The sequence below is a fragment of the Lissotriton helveticus genome, chromosome 12 (genome assembly GCF_964261635.1).
Source record: "Lissotriton helveticus chromosome 12, aLisHel1.1, whole genome shotgun sequence".
NCBI classification, from domain to species: Eukaryota; Metazoa; Chordata; class Amphibia; order Caudata; family Salamandridae; genus Lissotriton; species Lissotriton helveticus.
In genome coordinates this window covers 584493986-584511351 of record NC_136073.1, presented here as the reverse complement: position 1 = coordinate 584511351, position 17366 = coordinate 584493986, and the positions used below count along the sequence as shown (strand labels likewise).

Genomic DNA, 17366 nt, shown 5'->3' with positions numbered 1-17366 from the left:
AAGTGCTTGTGTTCCTGTTTGCAGGCAATACAATAGCATGAATATGAGTGCTGATTGAGTACACGTATAGGGTCGAGTGTATCGAAGTTTGCACCCCGAGAGGGCAAGCAAAATGCACATGGTCTCTTCCCATTTACTAAGACTGTCCCTAGACAACTGTGCAATGGAAGCTTCTCATTAATTTTGGAAGCGTAGCGTGGCTAGGTGCACAATGGTTCCATTTGCTCCCAGGTAGATACTATTTCAACCAGCGCTTACATTTGTATTCAAAACATGTGCAGGGTCCCAAAGATTTTCTTTGAGCACTGCTGAATGACACTGTTTTTTGAATACCAAGGCTGTCTAGTCTTGCTTCCACTTCATGCCCCTTGCTTCCACAGCCCTACATTCTCGTCCCTATCTCACTCTTATAGGCTCATTTCACCACTGCTTTCTACCATTGTCACTGTATTTCCATCTTTCGCTTTCTATTTTTTCTTTCTTTCCCTCTCTTGCCCTGGGTCAAGGTCCGATGATGAAAAGAAAAGGTGCTCACCAACTTCAACTACTGGCATATTTTAAACACTGAACGTAGCCTTTGTTTATGTTCACCAGGGGCTGAATTACAGAAATTGCCCCATGGGTACAACAGGCATTTGCACCCACTTTGCACGCCCCTGGAGCACTTTGGTATTTCAGAAGGGGATGCAGACACTTGTGGAGCTTCTTCTGTAATACCGATAGCGCTGCACTATCTGCAGGGGGCATTCCCTCATTTGCAGGGGGGGCGTGCCCCATGTAAATGAGGGAATCCCTTTGCCTCTGCACCCGTGCCATTTTACAGACGTAGGTGCAGAAGCGAAGAAGCTGTCAGAGGGCACACTGTCATGCCCCCTGACAGCAGCCCTCTGGCAGGGTGGAAAGGGGGACCCATGGATATCCCTTCCAGGCAGGTGCAGTCAGTGACTGCACCCGCCTGCAAGAGCATCTCTAATCCCCCTACAAAGTGGAGGCGGGTTGCTGCCTGTACTGTGAAAGCACGGAGCGGTGGTAAAGCAGCCATACCATTTTTCATCTGAAAGCGCTGATGCCAGGGCCGAACAAGTTAGCGGCTGCCCTGGGGGCATTGCATTCATCGTCAAAGGCCGCATTTTCATTGTTTATGCTGGGCGCACCTTTTTAAAGGTGCCCCCGGTGCAAACATTCAAAATGCGCTTATTGTGTAATGTGACCGCTGATATACACTTGACTCTTTTGCAGTGGCATGTGTGCACTCATTTGAGGGGGTGGGCGATGACGTTTTTTTGCTCCGCTTGGAACGTGGACTCCGGGGGGGGGAAAAAACCTCTGCCTCCCGTGTTGCATCGCTGAGTTTACCGGCGCCGGGTCACCCATACAATCACATTAGCTCTCTGTGAATACCTCTGTGATGCTCTACAATGATGACAGAACTGTGGCGTGCTAGATTTATTGTACACTTTGATAGCTTATAATTGTGTTTTGAGCCCCTAATTAGAAAGCATCATTAAGTGCAAGATTTCTATCCATAATTAGAGTTCGTACCTAAGGTAAATATTTACCGTGCACACAACTAAGCCAATCCCAGAAGTGTGCTATAATCGACCTAGCATAAATGTCTATGTGAAGGAGACACCAGGTGTATGCAGGTTCAGTGTTTGCGCATTTCATGGATGGATTCACAAGCATCCTCATGTTCCTTTAAAAAGGCATTACACCACAAAGGCAGCAGCTGCTGCCACTCGTCACAGAACAGCTGGTAGTTGGAACAGGTTTGTCACTGTCCCAAGTAAGCATATCACCTGCAGGACGAGCGTGTGAAAAAGTGCAGTGTTCTGAAACTGTCAAGTTGGGAGGGGACTCTGGAGCCAGAGCTGAGGCAGTTTGTAAACCAGCATTTGCAATGCAATAGGTCTCGCATTTACGAGAGTTTAAGCTATTGGCAATGCAATTGCTTAAACTCTAGAAAATGCAAGACCTATCCCTTATATATGAGAGCACCTTCAAATGTGAGTTATGCACGAATATCACATTCCTATAAAGGAAAGGGGGCGCAGCTCCTAAAGTGTTCCAGAGACTCACTGGGAAAAGCCTGTACTCCCTCGAGTCAAGTCCTGCAGACAAGTCTCGGTGCTAAGTCTTAAAAATAGCAAGGACTGGCACTCAAAGCTTGACAGTACCAGGCGGTTAACACTCCAGGCTGAAGGTGTGACAAACACAGCCCCAAGGGCCTGGTGCTTTTCGACGTGCACGTACAGGTGGTATCTTTCCCAGTCCCAGAGTTATGGACTCGGACGTCGAAGCCTCATCTTTTCATAGGGATCCGAGGGCCGCTAGGATTCCCTGGGAGAAATACATGCTCTTTGCCTCGTCAGCTTGGGCAAGGAAGGCAGGTGGTTACAGGCACACTCCCACCCCTAAAATTAGAGTGAGCCAGGGCTGGGAACGCTGCCGAGCCCGCGGACAGGGAGTTTCTGTGTGGGCACTGCCAACCCAGCTGCTGTGAGGATGTGGGCGCATTTGTAGAGTGACGGGGGAGGGGCGGCGATCAGCTGCCGCACACCCCCCCAAGCCTGCCGATCACTGGGAAGGTAGCTTGCTGCACAAGCAGTGAAACCTGAACAGTGACAGGCCAGGGCACCAGAAGCAGCTGAATGTGCGATCTGCGCAATAGATGACAGTTTACTTGTAGTGGAGGTTTGAGGGGCGTAGTCGGCGTGCTCACAACAAATACACGTGTTGCTCTGCAGTGATGAGCCGACACATCACGTCAGCTGCACGGCTCAAGCCAACAGGCAGTCCCTCCTCACGTCTGCAACAGCCAAGCCGTGATGGGAGGGGCGATTCTCACGAGCCCTGAGACAGCAGCCACCGCCATCAGCTATTAACATTGTGCACGTGTGTACAACTCCTGTCCTCTGCATGTGCGCGTGCACAACACCTGTCCTCTGCACGCGCGCGTCCACATGTCCTGTCCCCCTTCGCCTACCGAACCGACAATAGGTCTCACCAAGGCGAGCAGCGCATGCGCTGCGTCGCTCAGCGATACCTAAAAAGGAAACCCCATGTCTGCAACCAATCATGGACTGAAAGTAACGGGTGGGAGTTTGACGCACATTCCTAGAAAGAGGTCGTGCCTGACTGTGATTGACAGCCTCCAAGGAGCGCCCTAGTCCTTAGCTGTATGCGTCCATGTTCTGATTGGTTGGCTCGTTGGAGCCCCATGCTGGTGAACCTCACACAGCCAGGAGTGCGTGCTGGAGTTGGTTTCGCCTATGATAATTGGTGCTCCACATTGAGGGAGATGAGGATGATGACGACGACCTTGTGCTTGATCCTTTTGCTCCTTCTGTTCCTGAGTCAGGACAGGCTGCGACTGGCTTCAGTCCGGCAAAATGGTCCGGTGAGCAAGGGGACCCAGGGCAATAATGAATGTTGGCAAGATGGACACTTAATATAAATAGAGGGGTGCGAGCCAACAAATTGTTTGTGATTGTGCACACAAAGTCGCATTTGTGAAGAGAATTTTATTCAGCCTGATATTTTTCATTATTAATAAATTTCCACTGATGTGCAGCCTCACCATATTTATTGCACTTTCCGGAGCTAGATAGGTTAGTGAAGCTCTGTAAAAGTGTTTTGTTGCCAGTACTGTGTTCTCCCAGCTAAGTCCCCAATGATCGCGTGTAGTGCTTGAACCCGGCATGACGTGCAATCTGATTTGTTTATAGGAATAGGTTATGGGGACTGTCGCACTTATCAATGCGACAACCTCATCTTAATTAGGGCGGAGCGGAAATCCTTGGAATTTCACAGAATTTTTTTGCAACCCCTGAAATTCTGCATAGCGCAACTCCACAAACTCCGCCCACTCCTTCTCATTTGCATTTGCAATGGGTGTTCAAAACCACTCTTGTCTGCATTGCATTTCAAAATGAGCCACACAGGAATTAATGGACCAGACGTGGGCCATCACAAGTCAGAAGACACTTTTTGCTTCTTCTTACGCCGAGTCGTGGCTACTGCCAATATACAGTGAGGTGGATGGGGGTTCAGGGCATTTAGTAAGAATTTTTTTTCAAACACGTACCTGATGCTGCTGGATGCCTCGCGCCTCGCTGCTCCTCTGCTCTCCTACTCCAGGCAGTCCCTGGGAAACCATCACAGACTCCACATCCAATCCAGACACTGCTCTCCTGCTAATACCAAGCATGAGCGCAGTGCTGGGTTGGCCTGAGTGGGCTGGTTTGACGCTTGCTCAGGCACTGGGAGTCTGTGCCATTTCACCACCCGGCTGTGGAACACAGCCAGGGTGGAAAAACCTAAATGTGCATGTCCGTTTGGCTGTCCTAAGATGCGTGATCAGCCAAACAGTTACGCATACTTGCAGTACCCACTACCTCTCCTCCCTGCCATGACCAGGCCCTCCCCTCACTACACATGCATGGCTCATACACTCTGCCAGTCACTTAAAAAACTAAAATGACAATAAAATTGTTTTATTATCATTTTATTTTTTAACTGCTGGCTTTGAGCAGTGGGGCTACACTCCTCTGCCATTACGGAGGAGCTGCTGCTGCCTATGCCACACGGATTGATACTTCAACTCCATTTTTCCAAATCAGGCAAAAACACGCTTGAGACCAAGGATCACCAAAAGTGACCTCCAGGTCTCAACCATACATGGGCCATGTAGCAATAATGGTGAATTCTAATATTTGGTGCATACATCAACTCAAATTGTATTATGTTCTGAAACAGTTTTTGAAAAGCCCGTCATTAACCTATGTCTTGGTCTTTTAGTGCTCCTGAGTGTCTCAGTAGGCAAGGTCTTGTCTGCTGGTTGTGAGTCTTCCCAATGGCAGAGGCTCCATGGGTGCAGATGTCTAGTGTACCTTGTTTGAACATTTGTAATTGTGCTCAAAGAGTCGTTATGATGCAGTTACATTTTGAGTGATTTTTCTGCATGTCACGTTTTTCATTTTGTAGACTGCCATCTGCTAGTTGTGTAATGCTCTGAAGGGACATTCAGTAAGGTGCATGGCCTCACCCGAGAATGGTATTCTGTCCCTTTAAGAAAACCAGTGGTTGTGAAGTTCCATATTTATACAATATGCTTGGTTGTTTAGAAAAAAGAGGAACATTTGATTCTGGCTCCCCAGGGCCTGATAGTTGATTGTGCATTTAAATTTAAGGTTCTCAGCCCCAGCAAAGTGTTCAATAAAATTTATAACTTTGGGGAAGGGATTAGAAGTCTCTGCTTTTGGTAATTTGAACTGCCAAATTCTCTCTTTGTTTGGCATTTGGTCTAAGTCTTATTGAGATTTATGAAGCCATATGTCCAGACACTCTGTTTGCAGAAATTATTAGTTTGCTTCGAGAGTGTTGAGATAGAAAAGTTCTCCAAGTGATAATGGACATGCAGCCCTCCCCTGAGTTCCCAACTGTACTAATGTCTTGAAACCTAATGCTGATTTTTGATGTCCTAGGCAAACCCAGATCATGCACATGCATCATGACTTAGCATTGTCTCATGGATTGCAGTCTTGTTGAACTGGGAAGGGCTAACTTCATAGTGGTGAAAGGCTATGGCCTTCACCAACAGTTATGCAGCACGAGCACAGTGGTAGAAGCATACTGTGTAGTGATCGGTAGGAGGAAACAGATCTTTTTTAACCTGCGTCACTGGAGTGAGGCCTAAATGCTAAGTGAAAGTGTGCGTGTAATGGTACATTGGTGGACTTTGGGTTGCCCAGACGTGCTTAGTGCAGACATGAGGAGGTAGCAGAATCTCCCTAGGCAGCACTGTGAATTGCTGCATTTCTATGAGCTGGATGGGACACTTTGATGAAGGGAAAAAGAGTCTCTCCTGTACACTTCCAAGGGTGCTCTTTGATTCAGTGAGAAATCACAATGAAGGGGGCTGGACACCTCTCATGAAGGAGATGGGGCTGATAAGGGGATCACAAAGAGTAGGGATGAGAGCCCAAGATCAACCGTTTGATACACATATCACTATGGCTGACAACCAGGTGTGAACTCTAGTCCCTTCCATAGCCTATGTTGTGGGAGTATTCACTTCAGAGTCTCTCTTGCTGTGGCAGACGGCTTTGAAGAGGAAATGGGGAAGGAGAAGTATGTACTTCAAAAGAAGTAGAATGCCAACATAACATTTCAGACCCAAACTCTAATTGGCACTTGGTGCCCTGAAATGGACTATCTGTATGGCACTATTGCAGCGACCCGCGTATGCCAGAACTGGCTGCCATAGAAGAGACTGCCTGCTGAGAAGGGTCGATGCCTGTGCAGGACTGTAGTGGCGACCCCATGTGCCTGGAGGGGCCACTGTGGTGCAGGTTGCTGCACAGTAATGGCCAGCGCCATGAGTGGCAGTGGTGTGGGAACCCTGTACGGAGGAGGGGCTGCCGGAAAAAATTGTGCTTTGCCGATTTGACTGGAGCCCGAGGACTATGAACTGTGGTGACACATGGGTCACGAGGAACAACCCAGACTGCAACTGATTCGAGCCCATGGACAGAGTGAGGACACAATGGATGCATCATCTCATCACTAGGATCGAGATCAGGAGGATCAAATTTACCCCCACCATCCTCTTTTGGGGAACACAGAAATGTGTAAGAAATAAGTGGAGAAGGGTCTGAGGGGAGTCGATATTTATAGACCCAACGGACAGTCTACACCCCCATATACCATTTAGAAACAAACATACATCACTGTCAGCGGTCTATGCTATAAACAGAGGTAGAATAAAATGACTATGTGTCTGAAATAATGTAAGTGTCACCATGTACAGGGAATGAATCCCATCAGCCCACCCATATGGCGGAGCATCATCATCTGGGACTTTTATGGATACTCGTCCAGATAGGGAGACACACCTGTTGGAATCGTGTGCTATTCTCCACTTCTCCGAGACCACCAGCGATGGATCCAACCATGCAATACCAAAAAATGGGTGAAATGGTGTGAGATATTAATTGCAGTGAGGAAAATGTGTAAACAAAAAACAAGTGTATAACTTAAAATTGGCTACCATGACAACAAGGAATAATTTTAATAGGGAGCAATCATGGTGTCAATATTAAAACGAAAGTGTATGACAGTTTGACATAATAACAGCCAGAAATAGATGATATAGTGGTCAACATGTTTCTGCCATTTCACAGGGACATTCCCTTCTGGCTTTCATCCGGACCTAATAATACACTACTGCAAAAAGGTGTGCAAAACAAAACAAAGTATTTACACCAAAACAAATGATACCGGATATATTGTTGTACGCGGAGTATCTCCTGCGTCTCTTTGTCCGGTTCAAACCTTGCGGGAGGAGTGTGGAAACACTTTTGATCATTGCTGGAACAGACAACATAGGTTCAGAAGAGAGCCTGTGACTACTGAGTGCTGCTGTGCCTCCCACATGCAGCTGAGTTACTGGCAGGATCGGACCTGTGAGAGTGCCTATGGACAGGGCACCCTCAAATGCACTGAACGCTTTCTCTCTGCCAGAGTGGGTAAGACTGAGTATGGGCCTACCGGCCAAAGGGGACCCTCTGCGGTGCCAAGACCCTTTTGACTATTTTCTAAGAGTAGGTGTGGATTCTTGAGTTGAGACCCGCTAGTGAGCCTTCCCTGAAAGGGGGTGCTGGTGAATGGGGAATAGCTTAATCAGATTGTAAGGAGCTGGTGGAACAGGGACTTTCCTTTGAAACACTAGAGCCCTGACCTCAAGAAGGAATGTGTTGTCTATAAATGCCGTGACCTTCCTCTGCATGAGTAAAGCTGGAAACAATTATTTTTATGATAAACCTAAGTATGTGACTGAACATTGATTTATTGCTACTGCTGCACAGTGTTTGAGTGATGAGTTGTGTTCACTGATCTATAGTCACACATAGCCACTGAGGGAGCCTCAGACTGCTCGTTCACGACTACCACTAACAGTCAAGTGCAGAAGGGGGTGCTTGCCCCAGTTGCTAAGGACTCCTGGTAGGAAATCAGGAGTAAAAGGCCTCAACCCCCACAGTTGGGCCCAGTAACCTCTGCATGTCCCATGGCCCTCTGAAAGGGGTTCTGACGGAGAGCAATAGCCATAATGGCCAGTTGCATTTTCACAGATGTGTTGGGTGCATTTTTTGAGGTCAAGCGTCAAACTAGTCATTTGTGCACTAGTTTAGATCCAGGAGACATGTTTTCAAATTGCATTTGCCTCACATGTCCTGTGGTGTGATTTTGGGAAAATCCCTTTTCCTGATTTTTACGTACTCCAGTTAGCTGTAGCGGTCTCTAAATTAAATTTCTAATTGTTTAGCCGAAATTAAGATAATACTGTAGAATTGATGTCTGATTTGCTGCTTCTCTAATTGAATACCAAAGTGATTTTCCAGCTCAGATCTGGAAGTAGATAACGACGCTTGCAGTGGTGCTAGTTATCACATTGGTCATTACAAATATACCTGACGTTTTTTGTCTCATCCTCAAGGTCCATCTAAATGTAATGCCTGTGGCAAATGATTCCCCATTTTGTATGCGACTATTACCCTAGTGCAGGGTAAAAAAGCTGGCCTGTAGCAAATCCCTGAATGATTCCTATCAATTGGGGATCTAGAAAACAGATCTTTTGCTGACCAATCAAAGTCCACTAATCTACCTCAAGGGTCTACGGTCGATCACCTGCACTGTGATGCAACCTGTATCCAGGGTGATGTATAGCTGGGGCCAAGTTTATAGGCTCCAAAGGTACTCCCTCTGTGCTAACAACTGTGCCTAGATGAGCATGGTAAAAAGTCAGCTTTTTAGCCCCATTTGTTTATATGGTTGAATGAGTGAGCGAGGTTCCAGCAGCTTAGTTCATATGTAGGGTCTAAATCCAGCCGGCAACTTACTTTTCTTTTTATTGTTCTGGTAGACCTACTATGTTTTCTTGAGCAAGAGAACCATGCTGTGTGTCTTCTAACAAGTGCTCTAGATGATGTTCCACTACTTTCCAGGGCAGGGCATTGGCACAATTATTAATGATAGTGAGACCTAGGAATAGGAGTGCCCACCGGGTTTAGGTACACCGTGCTGTTGGGCAAAGTTTGGTTAACTGTCGTTTGCCTCAGTGGACTGAAGATTTACACGTGAAGTTGCCGTCACCCTTGATCACTAATCCCACGAGATCTCACTAGCTGCAAACAGAAAATCCAAAGAAAAACCACAGCAACTGCTACTATCACTGGAAAGAGGTGCAGGGAGAGGAAGCAGCCAGGTGCCTGAAAGACTTGGGGTCGAGTGATGGCCTCAGGAAGGGTGGGTGATGTTGGAACTGCAGGAAAAGAGTGAGAGGGATCATCTGCCCTTGATGAAAAGAACCGTTGATGAGGGACTGCTACTGAGCAGCTGTCTTGCTAGGTAGGGGTGAGCACCCAAGTGGTAAACTGCCATGTTGCCTGGGCTCGGCTCTGCGCGTTTCAAAGAGGATCCTTGGCGGTATTAGCTGTCCAGGTAGTGCGCTTTACCTGGTGCACGGTTAATGCTTGAGAAGTAAGTTTCTACTGTATACGTCGCGTGTTGTGCCTGCGAGGTTGGGATCTAGAGGAATAATATCAAAAGTCACTGCATGAGGCACCTTTAAGTAATTCCGAATTCTGACTCAAGGGGCATATGTTACTTTAAAAATAATACTCTAAGAGCGTATGTAAGGATCTGTAACATTTATAATCCTATTTTGATGAACTATAGGTATAAGATGGGAATAAAAAGTAGATTTCTACATTGGATGAGCAATTTTGATGCATACATATAAAAAGTATATATTTTTGCAACTAAGACATATTGATACGGATGTACATTAGATGGAATATTCCAGTGCGACTTTTAAAGTTAAAAGCCATGATCTTTTATATATATATATATATACATATCTTTTAAAATACACCTAAAGTCTTTAATTTCAGTCGTTGTAGTCAAATGTATTGACTACAACCTGTAATAGGTACACCGAGAATGGTAAACTGACTTCTGTAGGACATGTTTTCTGGAAAAGAGTGCTTTCCTATTCTGGTTCATGGCTAATAGCCTTAACGCTAATGTCTAGATCACAAATCCAGAGTGCATGGAACAGTGTGAAAGAGGAATTGAACGCTCTCTAATACTTTGGCATTTACTCTCTCATTTCTTTTCCAGTTTGTGGGAGTATGGACATCCGCAACGAGGTCTCCCAACTGCGGAAGCTGGAGAACTGCAGCATCATCGAGGGCAGCCTGCAGATCCTTCTAATGTTCAGTAGCAAATGCGAGGACTTCCACGGCCTTAGCTTCCCCAAGCTGACCATGATCACGGAGTACCTGCTCCTCTTCCGCGTGTACGGCTTGGAGAGCCTTCGGGATTTGTTCCCCAACTTGTCTGTCATCCGGGGAACGGAGCTCTTCTTCAACTATGCGCTGGTTATCTACGAGATGCCCCATTTGCGAGACATTGGCCTGCACAGCCTCACTAACATCCTTCGGGGAGCCATCCGGATAGAAAGGAACCAGGAGCTGTGCTACATGTCCACCATTGACTGGATGCTGGTGCTGGAGTCCATTGAGAACAACTACATTGTGGGCAATAAGCCGGTCGAAGAGTGTGCCGATGTGTGTCCTGGGATCCTGGATGTGGAAAAGCCTTGCGTGAAGACCCAGATCAATGGCCTCACGGAATATCGCTGCTGGACATCGATCTACTGCCAGAAGGGTAAGAGCGGCAGATCTTTTCAAGTATGGTCGTACCTTCTACGTGTCCCTCAACTTAAACAATGCTACTTTATCAAAGTGTAATTGTGTGTGCTTCTCTCACATTTAGATATTTTGTCCACTGATGGCTTCAGGTTGATTAATGCTCACCTAATTTTTAGACCAGGATCTTTCTTTTAAATGCATCCTCACCGCCTATTTCATAACCTCATCATTACTCTACTGTGTGTATGGTTCGACCAGACTAATTATCACTGAGCTAAACAGCTTGGTGTAGGTGAAGATGGGTGCCTTAAATTCCCCACATTTCCCCCAATACTACAGACATTTATTATTTATACGTGGGTCTCTGGGGCCAGGTGCTCAAGCCCACATATTTTACAGTAGCTTATAGCCCTGGTCTGCTACATTGAGCTGCTGTTCAGACTCCCTCACAAGCCATTGTCCTCCCCCTTCCATTTAATTGATTACAAGGCCCAACTCTGGTACTTCTGAAGCAGTTTACTGCAGGACAAAGCATTTGCTGTATTTCACGGGTAACAGGCCAGTTGTGGTGCTCAGTGATGGTCTTTAGGCTGGCCTCACAAGCTCTCCCTCCTGAGGGCTTTTTGGGAAAATGTAGACATTCAGGTAAGAAGTAGAATATTTCTCTCTTTTTCTCTCTCCTTTCTTTCTCAATCCCTTTCCCTCCCTCTCTGTATTTCAGAGACATAGAGATAGGAAAATAGATATATGAAAGAGACGAACTTAGATAACCGTTAGGGTGTTGTATTGCACAAAATAAAACTGTGCTCAGACACATATTGCACAGAAACCCCTGCAATATACAATAGAAACAAATCGCAGGTGCCTTGTGAAATAAACAAAATATGTATTGGGTCTCTGTGAAAATTTGATTTTCTCATCATTACAACAGCCCCAATCCTCTCTGTGCAGCTTTACTATTGTACATTGTTTATATAACATTCTATTCACGAAAAGTTACCAAAAATTTGTAAGTTTTTCTTAAAATCGCTGTCTTTTGTTGTCTGCACCACCAAGAACAGCTGCCAAAATCGCTCCCTTCTACACTCAATGTGTTTCAAATAGAGTAAAATATGTTTTCTGGACTACTAAACCATTTTCTACAGGAACTAGTATTTTACCTAATGTTTTAAATAAACATTTCCTGTTTGAAAAAAAACAAATTTTCAAGCTAAAAGTCCTAAAGTAAACGTAATAGGAAAATATATAATAAATAATAAATATGCTCCTATAGCGCCATCTTATGTAAGTAAAGAAATTTACAAACCCCTCTGTCTATATTTGTTTGATTAATTAAAATCCTTACAATACATGGATATAGCAGTATCATTTAATATTTAGCTTAAGAAAACTCTGTCCATAAGATAATAGTATGAGCATATGTGCAACATTACTATAAGCAGCTATTGTGTGCAAAATGCACATGGTCAGCGACTAGCTGCCGCCTCCCCCCCAATCCGGCACCCAATACCCAGGAACGTGGACACGAGACGTCTTTACTTTTTGGAAGGCGGGCGCTAGTCGCCCGGCCGTATTTATTAAAGTATGAAATTAAAAAAGGTTTTAATTGCATAATCAACAATTTATACAAAAATTCAGCAGGACATTTAGGTACATGATTCTTAGCAACAAGTTTGAGAGCCTGACTTTAACAAAACTCTAATACATGTTGTTTCCTAACTTAGACTAAACATCCTCATCTAGAATTTTTGTACATTTCTGGCCATATGGCAGGGTCACTACCGGTGTCAGGTCCTACAAGCTGCGCCTCCCCTCTGGATGTGCGCATGCGCAGTGTTACCCCGGGAATTGCCCGGTCTACGCCCTGAACTCCATTTACCCACTAAAGGAGGGCCCTTACTCTGCGCCGGTGGCGTCATGAGTCCACGCGCGCGGGGTGGCTACCAGCCTAAGGAAAGCGTGAACTACTCCTACCCGCGCTCCTTTGCATATTACCTTGCCCCTGGAGTTCTGGGAGTGGCCCGCAGGCCCCTCCCCCTGGGCGGGAACCTCCATAGGATGATGCCCGCCCCCTCAGACCTCAAATATGTGCTCACCGATAATGACCTTACCGCATGCCCCATACCTAATAAATACGACGACCTATGGGAAAAATTCTAAAGGACAGCTACACTGGCTAATAAATAACAGTATCAACGTATAGCTACAAAGGGAAAAAAGGCCTAAAGACACTTAGCATCAAATACAATTCACTTCACACATGACTTGCTAAAAGGGGAAAAAATTCCTAGACAAAAGCATAAACAAAATATACCAACAGTTGCATCTCTATTACCCTGTGAGACCCGTGGACCGTACCTTCAAAACTTACCATTCAACCAGACATAAGAACTGCTACAAAACTTTTGTTCCAAGGGATGGTGGGTGGGAAAACAAAGAAGCCCCGAGCGCGGGGCACACCGTTTCGGCGAGGGAGCGTCCAGGGACAAGGGGGTCTCCTGGGCGCTCCCTATCTCTTTATTCCCGAGGGGCCAGGTGGCCCCTCCTATAGCCCGCCCCCCCTGACCCGGACCCACTTCCCAGGATCCGGGTCAGGGAGGCCGCCAGCCAATCGGCGGTGGGCCGCGCCCCCAAGGGCACGCCCCCACCGCCGAATGGCGACAAAGGAGACAGTGGGGGCGACGGTCGCCGCGCCGCCATGCGTGCGGGGGGGCCGAGGGCCCCCCCTTTTCATTTTTTAGTGTTCCACGTTTATATAACAAATATAAACCCAGAAAGTGCAAAACGCATTTCAACGGACAGGTAAACTAGACATTGGTTAGCAGCAGGATTAAAACCAGTGACCTAACAAATTGTTCATGTTTACAGGTCATTTAGTCGAATGAGTTCATACGTTCAAAGCTTTAAGTCCACTAAATTGTAACCAGACGTTGCTTAGCAGCAAAATATAAACACACGGCCGACCGAATTCGTCAATGTTCTAAAAGGCAAACAATTAATTGATACATACCAGTCAGGACCACTGAGCATGTCAACCATCCCAGATCTTACTTAAAAGAAAAAAGTGAGACAGTTGATGACGGATTCTGGGGCTGGGTTAAAGGTTATGCAGCGGATTAATTCTGCCAGCCCAATCCTTTACAGCCCGTAGGTAACAAGGTTGAGGAAATACGCTGCAGTACATACTGTTAAAAGATTTTTCCTTTTCAACCAGTGAATAACACAGAGATCCGACTGAAAATGCAATGACTTATAATACCTGAGATTTCATTAATTCAGCTAATCGACTATTACCCAGTAAACAACAAGTCCTCCGGTAGAAAGGGGGTGGAACACTATATAACAAAAATAGGACTCAATATAACCACTTCCTAAATATGTGATTTATTAATTGGGGATAACATAGGGCAGATGCACTATGGGAATATTCCTTTCTTTGACAGTTAACACACTAATTGCTCCTTTCAATAACATAAGTTGAAGCCATATTTCGTGGCCTCCTGTATTAAATGGATTTGTTTCTCAAGCCTGGGCCTCAAGAGGAAACTTGTGCTGCTGGTCAGACCACACAGGTCTAATTTTCAGGCCTGCCCACTGTGCTGTGTTTGGGGGGACGGGTTTGGGCTGGTCTAATGGTGGAACGACGAGTAATAGTGTAGGACTTTCTGTAAATGAATGAACACGTTTAAAAGTAGTTTATGGTTAGGCCACTGCATTTCACCGCCACTCAGTCAAACGTGTGTGGCATTTGAGAAGAGCATTTTGCATCCTATCCAAATGTTGTTTATTTTTAGTAGCTACAAGATTCACGCCGGTGCCATGTCTTTAATCTGCATAATGTGCTACTATTTGCTTCTCAGTTTCTTATTTATATTCTGACGTTCTTATCATAAATAAGTTCTTCCTCCAGGTGATTTTTAAGGAAAAATACAGCATTACTATTAAATGTACCTGGTGCCTAAATATTCCATGGCCTTTCACTGGTTTACTTCGTAATGGTAACTGGACTGTGGGTTCATACAGGTTCTTGTTCAAAGGAGATAGGTACATTTGTGAAAAAGGTGAGTTCCATGTACTAGACATGGGGGTGGGGAGAGAAATTGTTTGCAGGTCAATCATTTCAGTTTCAATTCACTAAGATTTTTAAGGATCACAGACTACCAAATAGGATGTCAATTTATTACAAAACCAAGAATAACCGAACGTACAGGCACCTCACAGGGAGGGTGTAAAAATACATTGGAACTAATACAAAGCCAAATCTATGGATGAAGTTAAGGTGGTGCAACATGCGCAAAATGATTGGTTCAGGATACAAAAGATTACGGAACAGACGTCCACGTTCTCCTTCATCAAAAGTTTGTGGATATAAAGCATTAATCTGTCCCTACACTAGCACTAATGTGACATCCATACATAGCATGATCAGTTAAAGTGTCAGCGTGTGACGCCTTCCTAAGACGTCTCCCCCTATTAGTTGAGTCAAGCAGTATAAAGCTGCTACAGAGACAGACAGAGACAGAGCTCGTTCTAAGATGCTCTCTCTCAAGGCGAGGCAGAAGTCCCCCGGACACTTTCCTTAGTTACGATACATCAAAACCACAGATAGTATCCCAGGAGCCTTTGCGGATCAGGCCATCCAGTTATGTCACCTCCACATAGGTAATTTTCCAGTAGGCAGCAATGCTCCTGAGCTTGGTGAGATGACCATGATTCCCAGGCTCCCTTCAATGAAAAAGTACAACAGTTTCCACTATCAGTGTCGATGCTCAATGTATCCCCTTCTCTCCAGGTCTAACTCCTAAAACAAAGACATTGTTCTAACTAACTGGGATGATTCTTCTACCTGCAACAGAAACGCGAGAAAGAACAAATCCAACATGCACATGAAATTCAACTATTCGATCTAATGCAAGAGTTTCCAGGGAAAATGGATTTCAGGCCTACAGTATTCGGCCCATATAAGAAAATGGCACACATGCGTTATGAGATTTCATATAAAATGAACACTCTTTACTGAGCACTTCTAAATTAACACGTTACATAAGCAAATCAAATACGTGAATGGTTGTCAGAGGTATGCACAAATTCTTCACATAATAGTTTTAGCTAATTACATCCAGTTTCAATGTTAATTTCTTCACATTTATATTGAAATGTCCCTAATACACCATGATTCATATTGTTTCAGTTCACTTTCTACTGTCTTGTGTTAATACAACGAAAAAATATGTGCGGGTGCAGTCTACTCTTGATTATAAAGCAACCCTAGAAATAAAAATGAATTTTGAGCTACATCAGTCCCCTCCTCTGTGACATGTCAAGACACCCATCACAACTATCTGTAGGGAGGACAAATCTAAATAGATGTCATAGCCAGCCTTCCCTGTTGAAACTTCTCCAAAAGCTTACGATTCTCATAGTGACTGTCCTGCAGTCTCGAAATATAACAGAAGGGGGGAGAGAGAGAGTCAGTGGATTCAGTCTCCCTGAACGTATACATAAACAAAGTGGAATCCACTCAAGGTGGTGGTGATCCTTAAAGTGATGGGGAGACACACAGTGTTGTTTAAATGCCCCTCACACACCAACAGGCCCCTTGGTGTCATGCTTCATCATCGGGGCCTTCGCACCCCTCTACGGGATGCGGCGTGCTACGACTCGCGGATACGCAGGAGCACTTTGAAGTGAACTATGTGTGGGGGTGTGTGTATATAAATGTGAGTGAGGTGAGGTGAAAAAAGTGAAAGGTTAAAAAATACCTGGCACGTGGGAAGGAAAATTATTTAATTTAATCCCCGGCTGGTATTACTAAAAGAAGTGCAGGGCGTGGTTAGATAGATACGAGTTAAGGTATCGAAAACCACTAGTAGAGTGTCAACATGTTTCGGAGGTCACAGCCTCCTTCTTCAGGACAAGGGTTGTGCACTTACCCTCCCCTTACTCACATGCAAAATGTAAAAGTGTATTAAAAAATTTAACAAAATTACCACAATGTGTAATATTCCTAACAGTGTTTTATAGTGTTAGCGAATGCAGTTGCGCCCAGTTGGCGAAGAACCTGTGGAAAGAAATGCATAGATAAATACATGCATATGTCACAGACAGGTCACTGGAGAAGAAGAAACCTTCTCTGAGTATCACCAGGTCAACCAAAAATAATGGGACCCTGTGAGGAAAAGAAAAAACACACAAGTGGACATACCAATACTGAAACACACACATATATACAAAACACAGAATTACTCTCTGCTCTGATGGAAAGAGAGCACTTGATAAAAAGGAGAAAGTCTTACTTAGAGTTCTACAGTATAAGACCTCATGAGCCTTAGCGTGTATTGAGGATCCCTCCTTCCTGCTCAGGAAAGACCTAGAAATAAACTAGGTTCAGTTGGAAAAAATGCGCAATATTCAATCTACCAGACTACAGGGAAATGCTACTCCTTTGTCACCCATAGACTCACGGTTACTGCATTGGCAAATCGCCTGCCTTCCCTCAACGCGGCTCCGATGAAGTGAGCCTGTGTAGCGTCAGGGCCCTTATATATACTGTGCCTCATAGTAATTGGCGATGGTAAATTGGTTAATTGGAATCGGTGTATGCCCAAATTCGGAACAAGGAATCACAGTAGGTCCGGTGTTGCGCTCACG

The 17366-nt window shown here is 45.2% G+C and overlaps 1 protein-coding gene across 1 annotated transcript in view; it reads left to right on the top strand.

Annotated features, from left to right (window-relative positions):
- INSRR (insulin receptor related receptor) overlaps window positions 1-17366 on the top strand; it is a 673583-nt gene that overhangs the window by 133327 nt on the left and 522890 nt on the right. The window contains exon 2 of the mRNA XM_078668487.1: window positions 10183-10731. Coding sequence (XP_078524613.1) covers window positions 10183-10731 — 549 coding nt within the window. The remainder of the gene's footprint in view (window positions 1-10182; window positions 10732-17366) is intronic.